Below are 21,958 nucleotides of genomic sequence, written 5' to 3' on the forward strand. Positions count from 1 at the left end.
CAAAACATAACAGAGCTTAGACTTTATTTTTGCTCTTGGTTTTATTGAAATATTGCAATATATTGCTGTAACAGACACAGAGCCTTTGTAACCAATCTCTCTCCAGCTGGAACCAATAGTCTGTCTAGGTCCCTCTGTCCATCACAGACCCAGCTTCTTCTCCATCTCCTCCCTCAGTTTGATCTTCTGGACCTAGGAAAGGACAAACACAGAGGTGATCAACACAGTCGTCTGTTCTGGTATTAATATCATTAACCTGGATAACCTGATTTGTTTAGTGTTGTCATGAAGCCATCCTACCTTTCCAGAGGCCGTCAGTGGATAGCTGTCCACAAACACCACATAGTGGGGGATCTTGAAGTGAGAAATCTGGAACAAGTATAAACAGTTACGCTTCTCATAAGACATGTTGCCGATGCTTGGTAATGATGGACTGACTAGTTAAAACGACTTCAACTCAGTGGGATAACCATCTGGTTAAAACGACTTCAACCCAGTGGGATAACCATCTGGTTAAAACGACTTCAACCCAGTGGGATAACCATCTGGTTAAAACGACTTCAACCCAGTGGGATACCCATCTGGTTAAAACGACTTCAACCCAGTGGGATAACCATCTGGTTAAAACGACTTCAACCCAGTGGGATACCCATCTGGTTAAAACGACTTCAACCCAGTGGGATACCCATCTGGTTAAAACGACTTCAACCCAGTGGGATAACCATCTGGTTAAAACGACTTCAACCCAGTGGGATAACCATCTGGTTAAAACGACTTCAACCCAGTGGGATAACCATCTGGTTAAAACGACTTCAACCCAGTGGGATACCCATCTGGTTAAAACGACTTCAACCCAGTGGGATAACCATCTGGTTAAAACGACTTCAACCCAGTGGGATAACCATCTGGTTAAAACGACTTCAACCCAGTGGGATAACCATCTGGTTAAAACGACTTCAACCCAGTGGGATACCCATCTGGTTAAAACGACTTCAACCCAGTGGGATACCCATCTGGTTAAAACGACTTCAACCCAGTGGGATAACCATCTGGTTAAAACGACTTCAACCCAGTGGGATACCCATCTGGTTAAAACGACTTCAACCCAGTGGGATACCCATCTGGTTAAAACGACTTCAACCCAGTGGGATAACCATCTGGTTAAAATGACTTCAACTCAGTGGGATAACTCTTGTGTTCAATCCCCAGGTGACTTGTTCCTTTCTGTCTCACCTGTCCCTTGCAGAAGTCTCTGATCTCCTCTCTGCTACAGTCCAGTCCCTCCTTCAGTCTAATACAGGCACACACCTGTTCCCCCAACCTCTCATCTCTCACACCAATCACCTGGGGAGAAAGAGAGGTGGACAGGACAGGGAGAGAATATAATCACCTGGGGAGAAAGAGAGGTGGACAGGACAGGGAGAGAAAATAAACACCTGGGCCTCCTGTACGTTGGGATGGTTCTCACCTGGGCCTCCTGTACGTTGGGATGGGTGTGAAGGAACTTCTCTATCTCAGCAGGGTAGATGTTCTCTCCTCCACGTATAATCATGTCCTTTATACGTCCCACTATACGGCAGTACCCAAACCTGTCCAGACTGGCTATGTCACTGTGGAGACATTCACAGTTGATGCTCGCGCTCACTTTTCATCTGTTGCTGTCTGGGTCTCTGTTTCTCTGTGTGTCTTTATCTCTCGCTCGCTCCCTCCATCTCTTTCTCTCCATCTCATTTCTTACCCGGTTCTGTACCAGCGGTCTTTGGCGATAGCCTCACTGGTCCTGTCTGGGTCGTCCCAGTACTCCAGCATAACAGAGTAAGCTCTGATCAGCAGCTCTCCTGGATCCCCCAGAGGAACCACCTCTCCAGAGGACACATCCACCACCTTCGCCTGGCCAGGAGAACACAGGTAGGGTTTCATGTGTGTTTTAAAGAAGGAGGAATATAAACGTTACACATACTGCATGTAGATGAATTAGGACCCTGACATTAGACACATGACTCTCTCTTCTCTGTCTCTCTCCTCTCACTTGCTCGCTCACACACACACACACACGTCTGGTGTCAGTTAAGGTTTGATACCTCAGCGTGGTTCAGGATACATCCCACTGTCTCGGTCTTCAGTTCCTCGTTGTCTCGTGGGAAACCAACAAATGCCGCAGGGCTGTTCTCTGTGGTCCCATAGCCTATCTGATGTTACCAAGGGAACGTTGTGTTACCCCATACAGATTATAAAGTATATTATACACACAGACAGAGAAAAAGATGGGAAGGACTTACTATCATATCCTTAACATTCATATCAGTTCTGAGTTTCCTCATGACTTCAGGAGGACAAAGAGACCCACCCGTAAACCCTGGAACACAACAACAGAAATCACAACCATCCTACCGGGGCACAAATACTATAACTGTATTACCAATACACTATATTACTATTAAAAGGGGCAATCTGCAGTTGAAAAATAAAACAAATTGACACCCCGCCACTGTTTTGGTAAAAATCTGAGGGATGGGGGCGGAGACATGTAACCACTCTCAAATTCATAGAAAGAGCTATGGATGAAAGGACCGACAATCCATAATATACAAATGATTGTTTTAGGAGGGCACCAGACAGAGACCATTTAGTTGCAGTTTGCGACCCTTTGACTTGGCTGTGGATGGAGAAAAACTGCTGGTCACCTCACTCAAAACTTCTTATTGTTTTGGCCGGATAAAATCATGATTTGGTCAAGCAGTACGCCTAAAGTGAAGTGAATTGAGTCCTGCCATGAAAGTGTCCATTTCGCGGGGCCAGCTGCTGTGATGAGCCAGCCACGCCCTCTCCTTCCAAATATCTATTTAGTGGAACAGAAAAATGCTTTCTTTCAAAATGCAGTTGTGGGAAAAACATAAGTTTTGAAAACATGTTGATATTAGTTGAAGAGGGGAAGGGTCTCAGCTTTCTAGGGGTATGATCACCTTCTCAACTCTCAATATTGAGCGACAGGCACCGTTTTAAACTACATTTCTGTTATGTCTTTGAGATGCAGAGAGCGTGAGGTACATGTTGGTGCTGAGTCCTAGTAAACGATCACTGGATTGTTTTTAGGGCATTCAATTTACTGCAATTAATCAATTACACAGCTAACCATCAGCAATATTCACAGTTAGCGATCTAGCTAATGTGTTTTAATTTAGTGGTGAATGAGTCCCAAATGAATTAGCCTATTAGCTAGTGCACACAAACATGTAGGCCAATGGATCTCTATTGAGCAAAACCAATCTGACATTTCCAGAGCCCTAGTTTGACAATAAAATAAAAATATAGCAACAATCAGCTAATTGACGCTTCGCTAAGCCTCGCCCCAGAATTTTGGGCAACCAATCGCAGCGTTCCAATGCTTGCTACTGTGATTCCTGAAATGCAGAGCCTTTTGGAGGATCTTTCTAAGTGATTATTTTCTTACATTGTTTGCTAACTCAGGTGGTTAGGTAGCTCTGTCTCATTGACCACCAAACAATGCTAGCTACTTTATAGAACTTGTTTTCTCTAAATGTATGTAAGCCAGCAAAGTTTGCCATATTATGAATTTAACTCATATCTGTTGTCGACATCAGGATACGATTTGAGAACACTAGTTACGTCCAAAAGTGGTTGGTAGCTTTGACTGCTTGCTGACAGTGAATTCAGTCATTCAGTGGCTAGCCACACTACAAACCTAATTTGACCAGGTTCCCTGTGAAGCATTAATAATGACAGTCCATCACAACATATTAGAGAGCTTCCTAATTAGCAAGGGTCATCTGTGTTTAATTTATGTCAGCGGTTTGGGGGGGGGGGGGGGCTTAGCGAATGGTTTAGGTTGCAGATCAAAATGACCTGAATCATGCATTACTGCTTGGACATGTTTGATTGAAAAATGTATTTATTTAATCATACCACCTTTTTAAACCACAGTGAATTACTTTATAAGATGATTATAAAGTGTTTCTATTGAGTAACAAAATATTGGTGCAACCAAATCATGAACTGGTGCCACCAGCTGAAATTGATAGCGGCGCAAGAGACCCCGACTGAAAACCATAGCGGCACCAGAGACCCTGACTGAAAACCATAGCGGCACCAGAGACCCCGACTGAAAACCATAGCGACACCAGAGACCCTGACTGAAAACCATAGCGGCACCAGAGACCCTGACTGAAAACCATAGCGACACCAGAGACCCCGACTGAAAACCATAGCGGAGCCAGAGACCCTGACTGAAAACCATAGCGGCACCAGAGACCCTGACTGAAAACCATAGCGACACCAGAGACCCCGACTGAAAACCATAGCGGCACCAGAGACCCTGACTGAAAACCATAGCGGCACCAGAGACCCCGACTGAAAACCATAGCGGAGCCAGAGACCCTGACTGAAAACCATAGCGGCACCAGAGACCCTGACTGAAAACCATAGCGGCACCAGAGACCCTGACTGAAAACCATAGCGGCACCAGAGACCCCGACTGAAAACCATAGCGGCACCAGAGACCCCGACTGAAAACCATAGCGGAGCCAGAGACCCTGACTGAAAACCATAGCGGCACCAGAGACCCTGACTGAAAACCATAGCGGCACCAGAGACCCCGACTGAAAACCATAGCGGCACCAGAGACCCTGACTGAAAACCATAGCGGCACCAGAGACCCCGACTGAAAACCATAGCGGCACCAGAGACCCTGACTGAAAACCATAGCGGAGCCAGCGACACCAACCGAAAATGTTAGTCAAGAGCCTCAAAACATTTTCACTTAGGGGTGTACTCCCTTTTGTTGTCAGCGGTTTAGACATTAATGGCTGTGTGTTGAGTTATTTTGAGGGGACAGCAAATTTACACTGTTATACAAGCTGTACACTCACTACTTTACATTGTAGCAAAGTGTAATTTCTTCAGTGTTGTCACATGAAAAGATATTTACAAATATGTGAGGGGTGTGCCTTTTGTGATATACTGTCCAAAAGAATGGATGTAGCAACTGCAAATGACCCCTTTCAGCTTAAACTTTACCACAGTAATCCAGTTTATTTTCATGTATTTCCAGCCATCCAACAACAGTCTACACAAACAAACCTCAAATCTCTCACCAGATTCAACTGATGACAGGTCATAGTTGTGTAGGTCAGGCTGTCCAAGCATGTCAATGTACATGGTAGGAGTTCCGTAGAGGAAATTACACCTGAAACAGAGAACATATAGAGATGTATTTAGTGTATTATAGAGGTTCATTCTCAATGTGCTCAGTGGCAGCTATTTATATTATTCTTATTACAACACACTGACATGAAATATCTCTATTGTAAGTCTCCAGGATGTGTAAGTTACTTAAGGAAGAGGTTCCTAAACTTTACTACCTTTCATTCTGAATGGCCTCCAGGTTGGCACGGCTGTCGTACCCAGCAGAGGGGAAGACCAGGGTGATGCCATGCAGTGCCATGCACATCCCTCCGATCACTGAGCCTATGCAGTGGTACAGAGGAACAGGAACACACGCTCTTATAGGCTGAGGGGGAAGCAACAAGAGTAGAAGTTACATGTGAAGAGTAGAGAGAGAAAGAGAGAGAGAGAGAGAGAGAGAGAGAGAGCCACAGAGAGAGTCACAGAGCAAGTCACAGAGAGAGAGAGCACCACAGAGAGAGAGAGCGCCACAGAGAGAGAGATGATAATAGTCTCATGTCTCCACTGACCTTCCAGTTGAATCCCAGACGAAGACCCACAAAATAGGCGTTGTTGACAATGTTGTGGTGGGAGAGGGTGGCACCTTTAGGACTTCCTGTTGTTCCCTAGAGAACAGTAGACATCAGACAGACTGATACTGTTGTTCCCTACAGACCAGTAGACATCAGACAGACTAATACTGTTGTTCTCTACAGACCAGTAGACATCAGACAGACTAATACTGTTGTTCTCTACAGACCAGTAGACAGACTGATACTGTTGTTCTCTACAGACCAGTAGACATCAGACAAACTAATACTGTTGTTCTCTACAGACCAGTAGACATCAGACAGACTAATACTGTTGTTCTCTACAGACCAGTAGACATCAGACAGACCAGTAGACATCAGACAGACTGATACTGTTGTTCTCTACAGACCAGTAGACAGACTGATACTGTTGTTCTCCACAGACCAGTAGACATCAGACAGACTAATACTGTTGTTCTCTACAGACCAGTAGACAGACTGATACTGTTGTTCTCTACAGACCAGTAGACATCAGACAGACTGATACTGTTGTTCCCTACAGACCAGTAGACATCAGACAGACTAATACTGTTGTTCTCTACAGACCAGTAGACATCAGACAGACTAATACTGTTGTTCCCTACAGACCAGTAGACATCAGACAGACTGATACTGTTGTTCTCTATAGACCAGTAGACATCAGACAGACTAATACTGTTGTTCCCTACAGACCAGTAGACATCAGACAGACTAATACTGTTGTTCTCTACAGACCATTAGACATCAGACAGACTGATACTGTTGTTCTCTACAGACCAGTAGACATCAGACAGACTAATACTGTTGTTCCCTACAGACCAGTAGACATCAGACAGACTAATACTGTTGTTCTCTACAGACCAGTAGACATCAGACAGACTAATACTGTTGTTCTCTACAGACCAGTAGACATCAGACAGACTAATACTGTTGTTCCCTACAGACCAGTAGACATCAGACAGACTAATACTGTTGTTCTCTACAGACCAGTAGACATCAGACAGACTGATACTGTTGTTCCCTACAGACCAGTAGACATCAGACAGACTAATACTGTTGTTCCCTACAGACCAGTAGACAGACTAATACTGTTGTTCTCTACAGACCAGTAGACATCAGACAGACTAATACTGTTGTTCCCTACAGACCAGTAGACATCAGACAGACTAATACTGTTGTTCTCTACAGACCAGTAGACATCAGACAGACTAATACTGTTGTTCTCTACAGACCAGTAGACATCAGACAGACTAATACTGTTGTTCTCTACAGACCAGTAGACATCAGACAGACTAATACTGTTGTTCTCTACAGACCAGTAGACAGACTGATACTGTTGTTCTCTACAGACCAGTAGACATCAGACAGACAAATACTGTTGTTCCCTACAGACCAGTAGACATCAGACAGACTAATACTGTTGTTCTCTACAGACCAGTAGACATCAGACAGACTAATACTGTTGTTCTCTACGGACCAGTAGACAGACTGATACTGTTGTTCTCTACAGACCAGTAGACATCAGACAGACTAATACTGTTGTTCCCTACAGACCAGTAGACAGACTAATACTGTTGTTCTCTACAGACCAGTAGACATCAGACAGACTAATACTGTTGTTCCCTACAGACCAGTAGACATCAGACAGACTAATACTGTTGTTCTCTACAGACCAGTAGACATCAGACAGACTAATACTGTTGTTCTCTACAGACCAGTAGACATCAGACAGACTGATACTGTTGTTCCCTACAGACCAGTAAACATCAGACAGACTAATACTGTTGTTCTCTACAGACCAGTAGACATCAGACAGACTAATACTGTTGTTCTCTACAGACCAGTAGACAGACTGATACTGTTGTTCCCTACAGACCAGTAGACATCAGACAGACTGATACTGTTGTTCCCTACAGACCAGTAGACATCAGACAGACTAATACTGTTGTTCTCTACAGACCAGTAGACAGACTAATACTGTTGTTCTCTACAGACCAGTAGACATCAGACAGACTAATACTGTTGTTCCCTACAGACCAGTAGACATCAGACAGACTGATACTGTTGTTCCCTACAGACCAGTAGACATCAGACAGACTAATACTGTTGTTCCCTACAGACCAGTAGACATCAGACAGACTGATACTGTTGTTCCCTACAGACCAGTAGACATCAGACAGACTGATACTGTTGTTCTCTACAGACCAGTAGACATCAGACAGACTAATACTGTTGTTCCCTACAGACCAGTAGACAGACTAATACTGTTGTTCTCTACAGACCAGTAGACAGACTAATACTGTTGTTCTCTACAGACCAGTAGACATCAGACAGACTAATACTGTTGTTCTCTACAGACCAGTAGACAGACTGATACTGTTGTTCCCTACAGACCAGTAGACATCAGACAGACTAATACTGTTGTTCTCTACAGACCAGTAGACATCAGACAGACTAATACTGTTGTTCCCTACAGACCAGTAGACATCAGACAGACTAATACTGTTGTTCTCTACAGACCAGTAGACATCAGACAGACTAATACTGTTGTTCTCTACAGACCAGTAGACATCAGACAGACTGATACTGTTGTTCTCTACAGACCAGTAGACATCAGACAGACTAATACTGTTGTTCTCTACAGACCAGTAGACATCAGACAGACTAATACTGTTGTTCCCTACAGACCAGTAGACATCAGACAGACTAATACTGTTGTTCTCTACAGACCAGTAGACATCAGACAGACTGATACTGTTGTTCCCTACAGACCAGTAGACATCAGACAGACCAGTAGACAGACTAATACTGTTGTTCCCTACAGACCAGTAGACATCAGACAGACTAATACTGTTGTTCCCTACAGACCAGTAGACAGACTGATACTGTTGTTCTCTACAGACCAGTAGACATCAGACAGACTAATACTGTTGTTCTCTACAGACCAGTAGACATCAGACAGACTAATACTGTTGTTCCTAACAGACCAGTAGACAGACTAATACTGTTGTTCTCTACAGACCAGTAGACAGACTAATACTGTTGTTCTCTACAGACCAGTAGACATCAGACAGACTAATACTGTTGTTCCCTACAGACCAGTAGACATCAGACAGACTACTGTTGTTCTCTACAGACCAGTAGACATCAGACAGACTAATACTGTTGTTCCCTACAGACCAGTAGACATCAGACAGACTAATACTGTTGTTCTCTACAGACCAGTAGACATCAGACAGACTGATACTGTTGTTCCCTACAGACCAGTAGACATCAGACAGACTAATACTGTTGTTCTCTACAGACCAGTAGACAGACTGATACTGTTGTTCTCTACAGACCAGTAGACATCAGACAGACTAATACTGTTGTTCCCTACAGACCAGTAGACAGACTAATACTGTTGTTCTCTACAGACCAGTAGACATCAGACAGACTAATACTGTTGTTCCCTACAGACCAGTAGACATCAGACAGACTAATACTGTTGTTCTCTACAGACCAGTAGACATCAGACAGACTAATACTGTTGTTCTCTACAGACCAGTAGACATCAGACAGACTGATACTGTTGTTCCCTACAGACCAGTAAACATCAGACAGACTAATACTGTTGTTCTCTACAGACCAGTAGACATCAGACAGACTAATACTGTTGTTCTCTACAGACCAGTAGACAGACTGATACTGTTGTTCCCTACAGACCAGTAGACATCAGACAGACTGATACTGTTGTTCCCTACAGACCAGTAGACATCAGACAGACTAATACTGTTGTTCTCTACAGACCAGTAGACAGACTAATACTGTTGTTCTCTACAGACCAGTAGACATCAGACAGACTAATACTGTTGTTCCCTACAGACCAGTAGACATCAGACAGACTGATACTGTTGTTCCCTACAGACCAGTAGACATCAGACAGACTGATACTGTTGTTCCCTACAGACCAGTAGACATCAGACAGACTGATACTGTTGTTCTCTACAGACCAGTAGACATCAGACAGACTAATACTGTTGTTCCCTACAGACCAGTAGGCATCAGACAGACTAATACTGTTGTTCCCTACAGACCAGTAGACAGACTAATACTGTTGTTCTCTACAGACCAGTAGACAGACTAATACTGTTGTTCTCTACAGACCAGTAGACATCAGACAGACTAATACTGTTGTTCTCTACAGACCAGTAGACAGACTGATACTGTTGTTCCCTACAGACCAGTAGACATCAGACAGACTAATACTGTTGTTCTCTACAGACCAGTAGACATCAGACAGACTAATACTGTTGTTCCCTACAGACCAGTAGACATCAGACAGACTAATACTGGTGTTCTCTACAGACCAGTAGACATCAGACAGACTAATACTGTTGTTCTCTACAGACCAGTAGACATCAGACAGACTAATACTGTTGTTCTCTACAGACCAGTAGACATCAGACAGACTAATACTGTTGTTCTCTACAGACCAGTAGACATCAGACAGACTAATACTGTTGTTCTCTACAGACCAGTAGACATCAGACAGACTGATACTGTTGTTCTCTACAGACCAGTAGACATCAGACAGACTAATACTGTTGTTCTCTACAGACCAGTAGACATCAGACAGACTAATACTGTTGTTCCCTACAGACCAGTAGACATCAGACAGACTAATACTGTTGTTCTCTACAGACCAGTAGACATCAGACAGACTGATACTGTTGTTCCCTACAGACCAGTAGACATCAGACAGACCAGTAGACATCAGACAGACCAGTAGACAGACTAATACTGTTGTTCCCTACAGACCAGTAGACAGACTGATACTGTTGTTCTCTACAGACCAGTAGACATCAGACAGACTAATACTGTTGTTCTCTACAGACCAGTAGACATCAGATAGACTAATACTGTTGTTCTCTACAGACCAGTAGACATCAGACAGACTAATACTGTTGTTCCTAACAGACCAGTAGACAGACTAATACTGTTGTTCTCTACAGACCAGTAGACAGACTAATACTGTTGTTCCTAACAGACCAGTAGACAGACTAATACTGTTGTTCCCTACAGACCAGTAGACAGACAGACTAATACTGTTGTTCTCTACAGACCAGTAGACAGACTGATACTGTTGTTCCCTACAGACCAGTAGACATCAGACAGACTAATACTGTTGTTCTCTACAGACCAGTAGACATCAGACAGACTAATACTCAGACATAAACAATGAATACCAGTTGGTGTGTTTTGTGTGTCGGTGAGGGTAATGACAGACTGTGTTAATAATGTATTGATATGATGTGTGAGCTGTGCAGTACAGTATTACTGCTCCAGGGGGCGCTGCACTGCAGCTGATCCTGTTCTTCCATTACCTCGTGTGTTTGTGTGTGTGTGTGTGTGTGTGTGTGTGTGGGTGGGTGGGTGTGTGTGTGTATGGGGGTGTGGGCTGATTTCCCAGACACAGATTAAGCCTAGTCCAATGGAGATCACTATGGAAAGTGCTTCTTTGTCCAAGACTTGGTTTAATCTGTGTCCTAGACAGGGTAATTTGTGTCCTAGACAGGGTAATCTGTCCTAGACAGGGTAATCTGTGTCCTAGACAGGGTAATCTGTGTCCTAGACAGGGTAATCTGTGTCCTAGACAGGGTAATCTGTGTCCTAGACAGGGTAATCTGTGTCCTAGACAGGGTAATCTGTGTCCTAGACAGGGTAATCTGTGTCCTAGACAGGGTAATATGTGTCCTAGACAGGGTAATATGTGTCCTAGACAGGGTAATCTGTGTCCTAGACAGGGTAATCTGTGTCCTAGACAGGGTAATCTGTGTCCTAGACAGGGTAATCTGTGTCCAGGAAATCAGCCGTAAAGTATTCTTCTTTCAACAGGAGACCTACGGATGTGAACTGTATGTTGATGGGGTCGTCGAAGGACAGTTTGGTCTGCAGGTCCTGCAGCTCCTGGTGGTGCTGTCTGCTTCCAGCCTGCATCACATCCTCTACATGTACAGTCCCTGTCTGTCTGCTGTCTGTCACAATCACCATACGCAGGTCTGGTAGTCTGGCAGGAGGAACACAGTAGGTTAACATTACAGTAACACAATGACCATTTACATTACAGTAACATTACAGTAACACCATGACCATTACATTACAGTAACACTCAGTAATATTACAGTAACAATGACCATTACATTACAGTAACACAATGACCGTTACATTACAGTAACATTACAGTAACACAATGACCATTACATTACAGTAACACAATGACCGTTACATTACAGTAACATTACAGTAACACAATGACCATTACATTACAGTAACACTGTCAGTAATATTACAGTAACACAAAAGACAGTTACATTACAGTAACACAATGACCATTACATTACAGTAACTGTCAATATTATTACAGTAACACAATGACCGCTACATTACAGTAGCACAATGAGTTACATTACAGTAACACAATGACCATTACATTACATTACAGTAACACTGTCAGTAATATAACAGTAACACAATGACCATTACATTACAGTAACATTACAGTAACACAATGACGGTTACATTACAGTAACATTACAGTAACACAATGACCGTTACATTACGGTAACATTACAGCAACACAGTGATAGTAACATTACAGTAACATTACAGTAACACAATGACGGTTACATTACAGTAACATTACAGTAACACAATGACCACTACATTGCAGTAACATTACAGTAACAGCCTTCATTAGGTCCTCTACTGTCCCTGTCTGTCACCATCACCATACACAGATACTGAGGTTCCATTTACAGGTAAATAGACATCCACTGGTGGTAATATTTCTTATTCAGAGTCGATCCAGCAGAGTTGCTGTGTTCCCTGATGCTCCTGCATCAGTAAGCAGGAAGTGCATCACCTATGCCCCTACTTCCTTTCCTTTCAATTAGGCTGGTTTGGATTTGTCCCTGGCCAAAATGGCTGCCATTATCATACCATTCAGGAACTTTGAGGGTTTATGACATAGCCCTTCTAGTAATTGAATGGGATCTCTACTATGGCTATAAATATGTTAGCCACCCTGTTCAGGGTTCTATATCTATGATGTTAGCTATCCTGCTAGGTACTTGTTTACTTCATGATGCAGTAATACAATATGTTAGCCACCCTGTTCAGGGTTCTATATCTATGATGTTAGCTATCCTGCTAGGTACTTGTTTACTTCATGGTGCAGTAGTACAATATTAACATACCTGTCTGTTAACTCAGTCATGATGCAGTAATACAATATGTCTGTTAACTCAGTCATGATGCAGTAATACAATATGTCTGTTGACTCAGTCATGATGCAGTAATACAATATGTCTGTTAACTCAGTCATGATGCAGTAATACAATATTAACATACCTGTCTGTTGACTCAGTCATGATGCAGTAGTACAATATTAACATACCTGTCTGTTAACTCAGTCATGATGCAGTAATACAATATGTCTGTTAACTCAGTCATGATGCAGTAATACAATATGTCTGTTAACTCAGTCATGATGCAGTAATACAATATGTCTGTTGACTCAGTCATGATGCAGTAGTACAATATGTCTGTTGACTCAGTCATGATGCAGTAATACAATATGTCTGTTGACTCAGTCATGATGCAGTAGTACAATATGTCTGTTAACTCAGTCATGATGCAGTAATACAATATTAACATACCTGTCTGTTAACTCAGTCATGATGCAGTAGTACAATATGTCTGTTAACTCAGTCATGATGCAGTAGTACAATATTAACATACCTGTCTGTTAACTCAGTCATGATACAGTAGTACAATATTAGCATACCTGGAGCTCCTGAAGACCCCTGACTCTGCTGTGTCCATCTCTGGGCAGATCTGTCTCAGCGTGTCACAGAACCTCTGGGTCTTAAACTGGGTGGGACACACCACAGCTTTACACTGCACCTACAGAGACAGAGAGAACAGAACCTCTGGGTCTTAAACTGGGTGGGACACAGACAGCTTTACACTGCACCTACAGAGACAGAGATAACAGAACCTCTGGGTCATAAACTGGGTGGGACACACCACAGCATTACACTGCACCTACAGAGACAGAGATAACAGAACCTCTGGGTCATAAACTGGGTGGGACACAGACAGCTTTACACTGCACCTACAGAGACAGAGATAACAGAACCTCTGGGTCATAAACTGGGTGGGACACACCACAGCTTTACACTGCACCTACAGAGACAGAGATAACCGAACCTCTGGGTCTTAAACTGGGAAGGACACAGACAGCACCAGGGTCAGGATCAGTTCAGCTATTCATTCAGTCAATCCAGGAAGTGTAAAACAACGCGGTTCTGGATAAGAACAAACCTTCCCCAGGGTGAACTCCAGCTCCTTCAGCTGATAGGCTGGGTTTATTGACACCTGTAGAGATTAGAACAATACTTTAATATTAGGACCAATAGATCCTAACAGATAATACATGTTCATTTTAGAATCTAATATAATAGCTCATCTTCACCAGTATGATGCCAGCCTTGGCAGTGGCGAACTGAAACAGGATCCAGTGGTATGTGTTGGGCCCCCAGACTCCTAGTCTGTCCCCTCTCTTCAGACCCAGGGCCAGGAGACCTGCAGCGGCCTGGTCAACCTGGGGAGGAGGGAGAGCATGACCCAGGAAGTAATATACAGGATGATATCCTGATATGTGAAGGCATTCTGCAGTTTGTGTTTATGAGAATGTGTATAAATGGAATGGAATATATTATTACAAAGCTGTTTATATGTCTCTGTTGTTTCACCATGGATGTCCTAGTTAGCAGGCCTCAGGGTGTTACACCATGGATGTCCTAGTTAGCAGGCCTCAGGGTGTTACACCATGGATGTCCTAGTTAGCAGGCCTCAGGGTGTTACACCATGGATGTCCTAGTTAGCAGGCCTCAGGGTGTTACACCATGGATGTCCTAGTTAGCAGGCCTCAGGGTGTTACACCATGGATGTCCTAGTTAGCAGGCCTCGGGGTGTTTCACCATGGATGTCCTAGTTAGCAGGCCTCGGGGTGTTACACCATGGATGACCTAGTTAGCATGCCTCAGGGTGTTACACCATGGATGTCCTAGTTAGCAGGCCTCACGGTGTTACACCATGGATGTCCTAGTTAGCAGGCCTCAGGGTGTTACACCATGGATGTCCTAGTTAGCAGGCCTCAGGGTGTTACACCATGGATGTCCTAGTTAGCAGGCCTCAGGGTGTTAAACCATGGATGACCTAGTTAGCAGGCCTCAGGGTGTTACACCATGGATGTCCTAGTTAGCAGGCCTCGGGGTGTTTCACCATGGATACTGACACATAATAGTTATGTTACTATTTGGTAAACCACCAATCAGATGCACTGACAGAAAGTCCTGCTGAATGTGCTTTGAGTGGGTACAAAGGTAACGGCCTAACAATGATCTCTAGATATGATGAAATAGATTAGAAGAGAGAGTGGATGAAAGACCTACGTCCTCCTGAAACTGGGAGAAGGTCTTACGGACTCCATCCTGCAGGAACACCAGGGCCTCTCTGTGGGGCCAGCGGTCAGCTGCCGCCTGCAAACTCTGACCCACCGTCTGGCCCAGCAGGGACACTGAGGAGGCCCCATGGACGTAGCTGAAGCTCTGCCCTGGGACCAGGGGGGGACTGTCCACATGGAGGGATCTGTTGAGGGACAGACATGAACAGTAGACAGAGTAGACCTGGGTCAAATACATGAGGGAAATAGTTGGAAGCTGTTTTTAGGTGCACTTGATACCACTTTGGAGTTTGGACATAGAGGACTATTTAATTGGTTCCATTGTACCAGGCAAACTACAGTAGACACAACCAAGTATTTGACATATGTACTGTAGTTGACCAAAGTCTGATACAGGGAGTAAACACAGAGAGATGGGTTGGAACAGAGAGACATGGGTTGGAACAGAGAGAGATGGGTTGGAACAGAGAGAGATGGGTTGGAACAGAGAGACATGGGTTGGAACACAGAGAGATGGGTTGGTACACAGAGAGATGGGTTGGAACAGAGAGAGATGGGTTGGAACAGAGAGAGATGGGTTGGAACAGAGAGAGATGGGTTGGAACAGAGAGAGATGGGTTGGAACAGAGAGACATGGGTTGGTACAGAAAGAGATGGGTTGGAACAGAAAGAGATGGGTTGGAACAGAGAGAGATGGGTTGGAACAGAGAGACATGGGTTGGAACACAGAGACATGGGTTGGAACACAGACATGGGTTGGAACAGAGAGACATGGGTTGGAACAGAGAGACATGGGTTGGAACAGAGAGACATGGGTTGGAACAGAGAGACATGGGTTGGAACAGAGAGACAAGGGTTTGAACAGAGAGACATGGGTTGGAACAGAGAGACATGGGTTGGAACAGAGAGACATGGGTTGGAACAGAGAGACATGGGTTGGAACAGAGAGACATGGGTTGGAACAGAGAGACATGGGTTGGAACAGAGAGACATGGGTTGGAACAGAGAGACATGGGTTGGAACAGAGAGACATGGGTTGGAACTAGAGGTCGACCGATTAATCGGAATGGCCAATTAATTAAGGCCGATTTCAAGTTTTCATAACAATCGGAAATCGGTATTTTTGGACACCGATTTGGCCGATTTAAAAAAAGATATGTTTATTTATTTATTTAATCTTTATTTAACTAGGCAAGTCAGTTAAGAACACATTCTTATTTTCAATGACGGCCTAGGAACTGTGGATTAACTGCCTCGTTCAGGGGCAGAACGACAGATTTTCACATTGTCAGCTTGGGGGATCCAATCTTGCAACCTTACAGTTAACTAGTCCTTGTGCACTCCACAAGGAGACTGCCTGTTACTGTTTTTTATAAGAAATGTAATACTATCGAGCAACTTACCTTGGCTTACTGCATTCGCGTAACAGGCAGTCTCCTTGTGGAGTGCAACGAGAGAGGCAGGTCGTTATTGCGTTGGACTAGTTAACTGTAAGGTTAAATCTGTCGTTCAGTTAACCCACCGTTCCTAGGCCGTCATTGAAAATAAGAATGTATTCTTAACTGACTTGCCTAGTTAAATAAAGTTATAAAAATATTGATAATTTTTTTTTAATCAGCAAATCGGCGCCCAAAAATACAGATTTCCGATTGTTATGAAAACTTGAAATCGGCCCTAATTAATCGGCCATTCCGATTAATCGGTCGACCTCTAGTCTGAATCCTAGTCAAGACAGGCCATCAGGTCCATACTCTACAGTTGACGGATCATAGCGATCACTGCAACTGTAATTGACTAAATTGAAATGGGATTGACCCCAACTAGTGGTGTGCTCTATAGGTCTGAATGACAAAATGTCATCTACAATCTATGTCAAAGGTCAGAGGTGGGGTGGGCTTTAGAAAGGAAACACAACTTGCAAAATGACAGAAATAATCCAGCCAGTCTGTTTATGTCTGACAATGTCAAGAGAGCTGACCTACCTACAGCACCAGGTTGGGTTCCCAGGCGTCCATGTCTTCTGTAGTGAGGAGACCACCTGTAGAGGTTGTAACACAGCCCTTCTAGAGAACACACTGAGCTGTCTGAGGTGAGTTGCCCTGGACCTCAGTAGCGAGGAGCTGATCCACACCGCTGACATGGCCTCAGTCAGCTCTGAAAATAACACCCGATTTATTATATTCTGAACCCATTTAGACCCTTGTTAAAAATGTTGGCTGTAAATCTTCCTAGAAGTCAGAAAAACATGAGAAGGGACATGTACAAATGCAGATTTTAGGCATTTTAGAAAGTCTTTATTCATATTATACAAATGATTTAATTGTTCCATGTGGTTTCTATTAAGAGAGGCACTTATTAATGTAACAGGTTTTTGAAATTCAATATTGGTGCACAATTCCTATGTAAAATATCAAAGGAAAGCAAAAGGCCCTCTATTCGTGGAATGACCCATCTAGAATCTAGAAAGTCGACAAGTATGAATAGTATCAAACAGGAACCTGCACATTCTAAAGTTGGATAACTTTTGATAACTTATGTGCTTTCAGCATGCACATGACAAATAGGTGTCAGATTTCCCGCAAGCACATTAATAAGAAGTATGTCGAATTTCTAAAGCAGTTCTTGCTTTCAGCAAGCGCATCTATCTAAAATCATTTCGCGGCTGTATAGCAAACTCAATGCAACACATTTACTGTGAACATTTACTTCTGAATAACACGTCATTACAAAATAGATTACTCGCACGTTTTCTTATTTTGGCTTGGTAATGGGTAGGCTATCGCTAGGTCGTTACACATAACTTCCATGCTGCTTTGAAAACTCTTGTTAGACTGCAGAATAGACAAACAAAACCTTTTTACTAGGCCCAATTAACGTGTCACTGGGGAATAATCATCAGGTAATCATAATTTAGTGTTTGTTATTTTAGCCATCTGGCTGCAGGCCTGATTGTTGCCTCTACGTCTTACTGTAACATTAGGAGTTAATACACAGTACTGGCACTGGTTTATATTATTATTCAATTAACGCTTTCAAAACGTTTCTGTTACATCAAATCTCTGTTAGGCTTCATCATCATGTCCCATCACGAACGACAATCAAAAAATGAAAAAGGTTTGATCATCTCTGACGGACGCGATTTACAGGCCTCAAGAAATCAATCACTCTGGAATTCTAGATCTTTGAATAATACCGCTGTCTGCGCCCTATCATCTTTGCATGATGAACTATTGCAACTTTTCTGAACATATCCTTACAGTAAATGACAAAATGTGCTCTAACTTCAGAAAACTTTTCTCCGAACATTCAAGTATAACATAAGTTTCCCTACCAGAAAACAGGTGATACCGTAAAGTGTTGTGTATTCACGCACAGAAATTCAGGAGGAAACTGAAGAACGGATGGCTGAACGATGTTTAGGCTTGACCGCGTTTTGGAAGCGTCCGCTCACTTGCCCGCAGTGACTTTCCTGGTACAACCTGTTACGAAACATGACGTGCGGAATCTGCTTGCGCACATCCTGATTGCGCACATCCAACATAAATACCCAGCTGTCAAGGCGGGTAGATTAAAATGTCTTTATTCTCTGGCTAGGTAGCAAGCTATTTTCTTATTTGGAATACGTTTTTAGAAGCTATTGTCCAAATCACTGTTATTAAGAGTTTTCTACAACTCTAACTTTGTAGTCTGATGCTATTTACAGAAATCGATTACGCTCAAATCAAATGTATTTATAAAGCCCTTCTTACATCAGCTGATACCTCAAAGTGCTATACAGAAACCCAGCCTAAAACCCCAAACAGCAAGCAATGCAGGTGTAGAAGCACCTAAGCTACGCTAAGTTGTTTTGCAAGCTATTTTTAAGTTAGCTCGATTCTTCTGTATAGAGACATAGCTAGCTGGCATAATCATTAGACAAGGAATCCTTCACCTGCTAAGACCTAGCAACTGACATAAATCTCAGTATTTATTGATCACCCAGTTATATCTGTAGTTTTTGTAGAAGCACGACTGAAGTAGAACATAATTTGTTTAGCTTTTGCATTGCCTGCATTCTTTGAATCTGTACTGCACTTTGATTAAAGTAAAGCCCCGTCTAAAACCATTTACAATTGTCTGTCCCCACTCCCAGTTAGACGGGGTACCTACGAGCGTCATTCTGCTTCACAATACCCTGGGGTACGTAAAGTAGTGATTTTACGTCACGCTGTAAAACATACATCCACTCACTTTAGGTTCGAGGGAAAGATGAACGGAGCAAAGTAGAGAGAGATCCTTGATTGAAACCCTTCTCCAGAGCGCTCAGGACCTCAGACTCGGGCAAAGGTTCACCTTCTAACAGGACAACAACCCTAAGCACACAGCCAAGACAACACAGGAGTGGCTTCGGGATAAGTCTCTGAATGTCCTTGAGTGGCCCTGCCAGAGCCCGGGCTTGAACCTGTTCTAACATCTCTGGAGAGACCTGACAGAGCTTGAGAGGATCTGCAGAGCAGAATGGGAGAAACTCCCAAATATAGGTGTGCCAAACTTGTAGTGTCATACCCAAGAAGACTTGAGGCTGTAATCAAAGGATAACATGCTAATTAACAGGGATGTTAACCGTTTTGTGCACACAGTTTGAAAGAAATAAGCTTTTTGTGCATCTGGAACATTTCTGGGATCTTTTTTTCAGCGCATGAAAGATGGGACCAACACTTTAGATGCTGCATTTATATTTTATTTCAGTATAATATAATCATAGTACATGTATGTTACCCCTCCTAAACCTCTACAGTCCTGTTATGTTACCCCTCCTAAACCTCTACAGTCCTGTTATGTTACCCCTCCTAAACCTCTACAGTCCTGTTATGTTACCCCTCCTAAACCTCTACAGTCCTGTTGTTATGTTACCCCTCCTAAACCTTTACAGTCCTGTTATGTTACCCCTCCTAAACCTCTACAGTCCTGCTGTTATGTTACCCCTCCTAAACCTCTACAGTCCTGTTATGTTACCCCTCCTAAACCTCTACAGTCCTGTTATGTTACCCCTCCTAAACCTCTACAGTCCTGTTATGTTACCCCTCCTAAACCTCTACAGTCCTGTTATGTTACCCCTCCTAAACCTCTACAGTCCTGTTATGTTACCCCTACTAAACCTCTACAGTCCTGTTGTTACGTTACCCCTCCTAAACCTCTACAGTCCTGTTATGTTACCCCTCCAAAACCTCTACAGTCCTGTTATGTTACCCCTCCTAAACCTCTACAATCCTGTTATGTTACCCCTCCTAAACCTCTACAATCCTGTTATGTTACCCCTCCTAAACCTCTACAATCCTGTTATGTTACCCCTCCTAAACCTCTACAGTCCTGTTATGTTACCCCTCCTAAACCTCTACAGTCCTGTTATGTTACCCCTCCTCCTAAACCTCTACAGTCCTGTTATGTTACCCCTCCTAAACCTCTACAGTCCTGTTGTTATGTTACCCCTCCTAAACCTCTACAGTCCTGTTGTTATGTTACCCCTCCTAAACCTCTACAGTCCTGTTATGTTACCCCTCCTAAACCTCTACAGTCCTGTTGTTATGTTACCCCTCCTAAACCTCTACAGTCCTGTTGTTATGTTACCCCTCCTAAACCTCTACAGTCCTGTTGTTATGTTACCCCTCCTAAACCTCTACAGTCCTATTGTTATGTTACCCCTCCTAAACCTCTACAGTCCTGTTATGTTACCCCTCCTAAACATCTACAATCCTGTTATGTTACCCCTCCTAAACCTCTACAGTCCTGTTATGTTACCCCTCCTAAACCTCTACAGTCCTGTTGTTATGTTACCCCTCCTAAACCTCTACAGTCCTGTTATGTTACCCCTCCTAAACCTCTACAGTCCTGTTATGTTACCCCTCCTAAACCTCTACAGTCCTGTTATGTTACCCCTCCTAAACCTCTACAGTCCTGTTATGTTACCCCTCCTAAACCTCTACAGTCCTGTTGTTATGTTACCCCTCCTAAACATCTACAGTCCTGTTGTTATGTTACCCCTCCTAAACCTCTACAGTCCTGTTGTTATGTTACCCCTCTTAAACCTCTACAATCCTGTTATGTTACCCCTCCTAAACCTCTACAGTCCTGTTGTTATGTTACCCCTCCTAAACCTCTACAGTCCTGTTATGTTACCCCTCCTAAACCTTTACAGTCCTGTTATGTTACCCCTCCTAAACCTTTACAGTCCTGTTATGTTACCCCTCCTAAACCTCTACAGTCCTGTTATGTTACCCCTCCTAAACCTCTACAGTCCTGTTATGTTACCCCTCCTAAACCTCTACAGTCCTATTGTTATGTTACCCCTCCTAAACCTCTACAGTCCTGTTGTTATGTTACCCCTCCTAAACCTCTACAGTCCTGTTATGTTACCCCTCCTAAACCTTTACAGTCCTGTTATGTTACCCCTCCTAAACCTTTACAATCCTGTTGTTGTTACCCCTCCTAAACCTCTACAGTCCTGTTATGTTACCCCTCCTAAACCTCTACAGTCCTATTGTTATGTTACCCCTCCTAAACCTCTACAGTCCTGTTGTTATGTTACCCCTCCTAAACCTCTACAGTCCTGTTATGTTACCCCTCCTAAACCTCTACAGTCCTGTTGTTATGTTACCCCTCCTAAACCTCTACAGTCCTGTTGTTATGTTACCCCTCCTAAACCTCTACAGTCCTGTTG

The 21,958-nt window shown here is 43.3% G+C and overlaps 1 protein-coding gene across 5 annotated transcripts; it reads right to left on the bottom strand.

Annotated features, from left to right (window-relative positions):
• Positions 1-12: 12 nt before the first annotated feature.
• On the bottom strand, positions 13-18,747 carry LOC139365204 (medium-chain acyl-CoA ligase ACSF2, mitochondrial-like). Of its 5 annotated transcripts, none has more exons than XM_071102674.1 (17): positions 18,593-18,723; positions 17,244-17,415; positions 15,251-15,446; positions 14,269-14,397; positions 14,118-14,171; positions 13,579-13,697; positions 11,637-11,799; positions 5,712-5,807; positions 5,379-5,527; positions 5,112-5,203; positions 2,280-2,356; positions 2,082-2,189; positions 1,739-1,890; positions 1,469-1,610; positions 1,234-1,344; positions 301-369; positions 13-192 (listed from the first exon to the last, which is right to left on the bottom strand). In XM_071102674.1, the coding sequence occupies exons 2-17, from the start codon at positions 17,399-17,401 to the stop codon at positions 142-144; spliced, it is 1,866 nt and encodes a 621-aa protein (XP_070958775.1). In that variant the 5' UTR covers positions 17,402-17,415; positions 18,593-18,723; the 3' UTR covers positions 13-141. The 5 variants fall into 5 exon arrangements, with proteins under 5 accessions (XP_070958775.1, XP_070958776.1, XP_070958774.1 ...); XM_071102675.1 differs by having other exon boundaries at positions 22-192; positions 18,519-18,598; XM_071102673.1 differs by having other exon boundaries at positions 22-192; positions 1,391-1,610; positions 18,519-18,598.
• Between the last annotated feature and the right edge of the window lie 3,211 nt (positions 18,748-21,958).

Source organism: Oncorhynchus clarkii, chromosome 13 (assembly GCF_045791955.1).
Source record: "Oncorhynchus clarkii lewisi isolate Uvic-CL-2024 chromosome 13, UVic_Ocla_1.0, whole genome shotgun sequence".
Taxonomy (NCBI): Eukaryota; Metazoa; Chordata; class Actinopteri; order Salmoniformes; family Salmonidae; genus Oncorhynchus; species Oncorhynchus clarkii.

What these genes read in the sequence shown, in the direction of transcription:
- LOC139365204 (XM_071102673.1), bottom strand. Translation starts at nt 17,401, where the DNA reads ATGTCAGCGGTGTGGATCAGCTCCTCGCTACTGAGGTCCAGGGCAACT. An exon ending in GGGGTCTTCAGGAGCTCCAG is followed by an intron (nt 11,800 to 13,578) that starts GTATGCTAATAT and finishes TCCTCCTGCCAG; the next exon opens with ACTACCAGACCTGCGTATGG. An exon ending in TGAATGTTAAGGATATGATA is followed by an intron (nt 2,190 to 2,279) that starts GTAAGTCCTTCC and finishes TGGTAACATCAG; the next exon opens with ATAGGCTATGGGACCACAGA.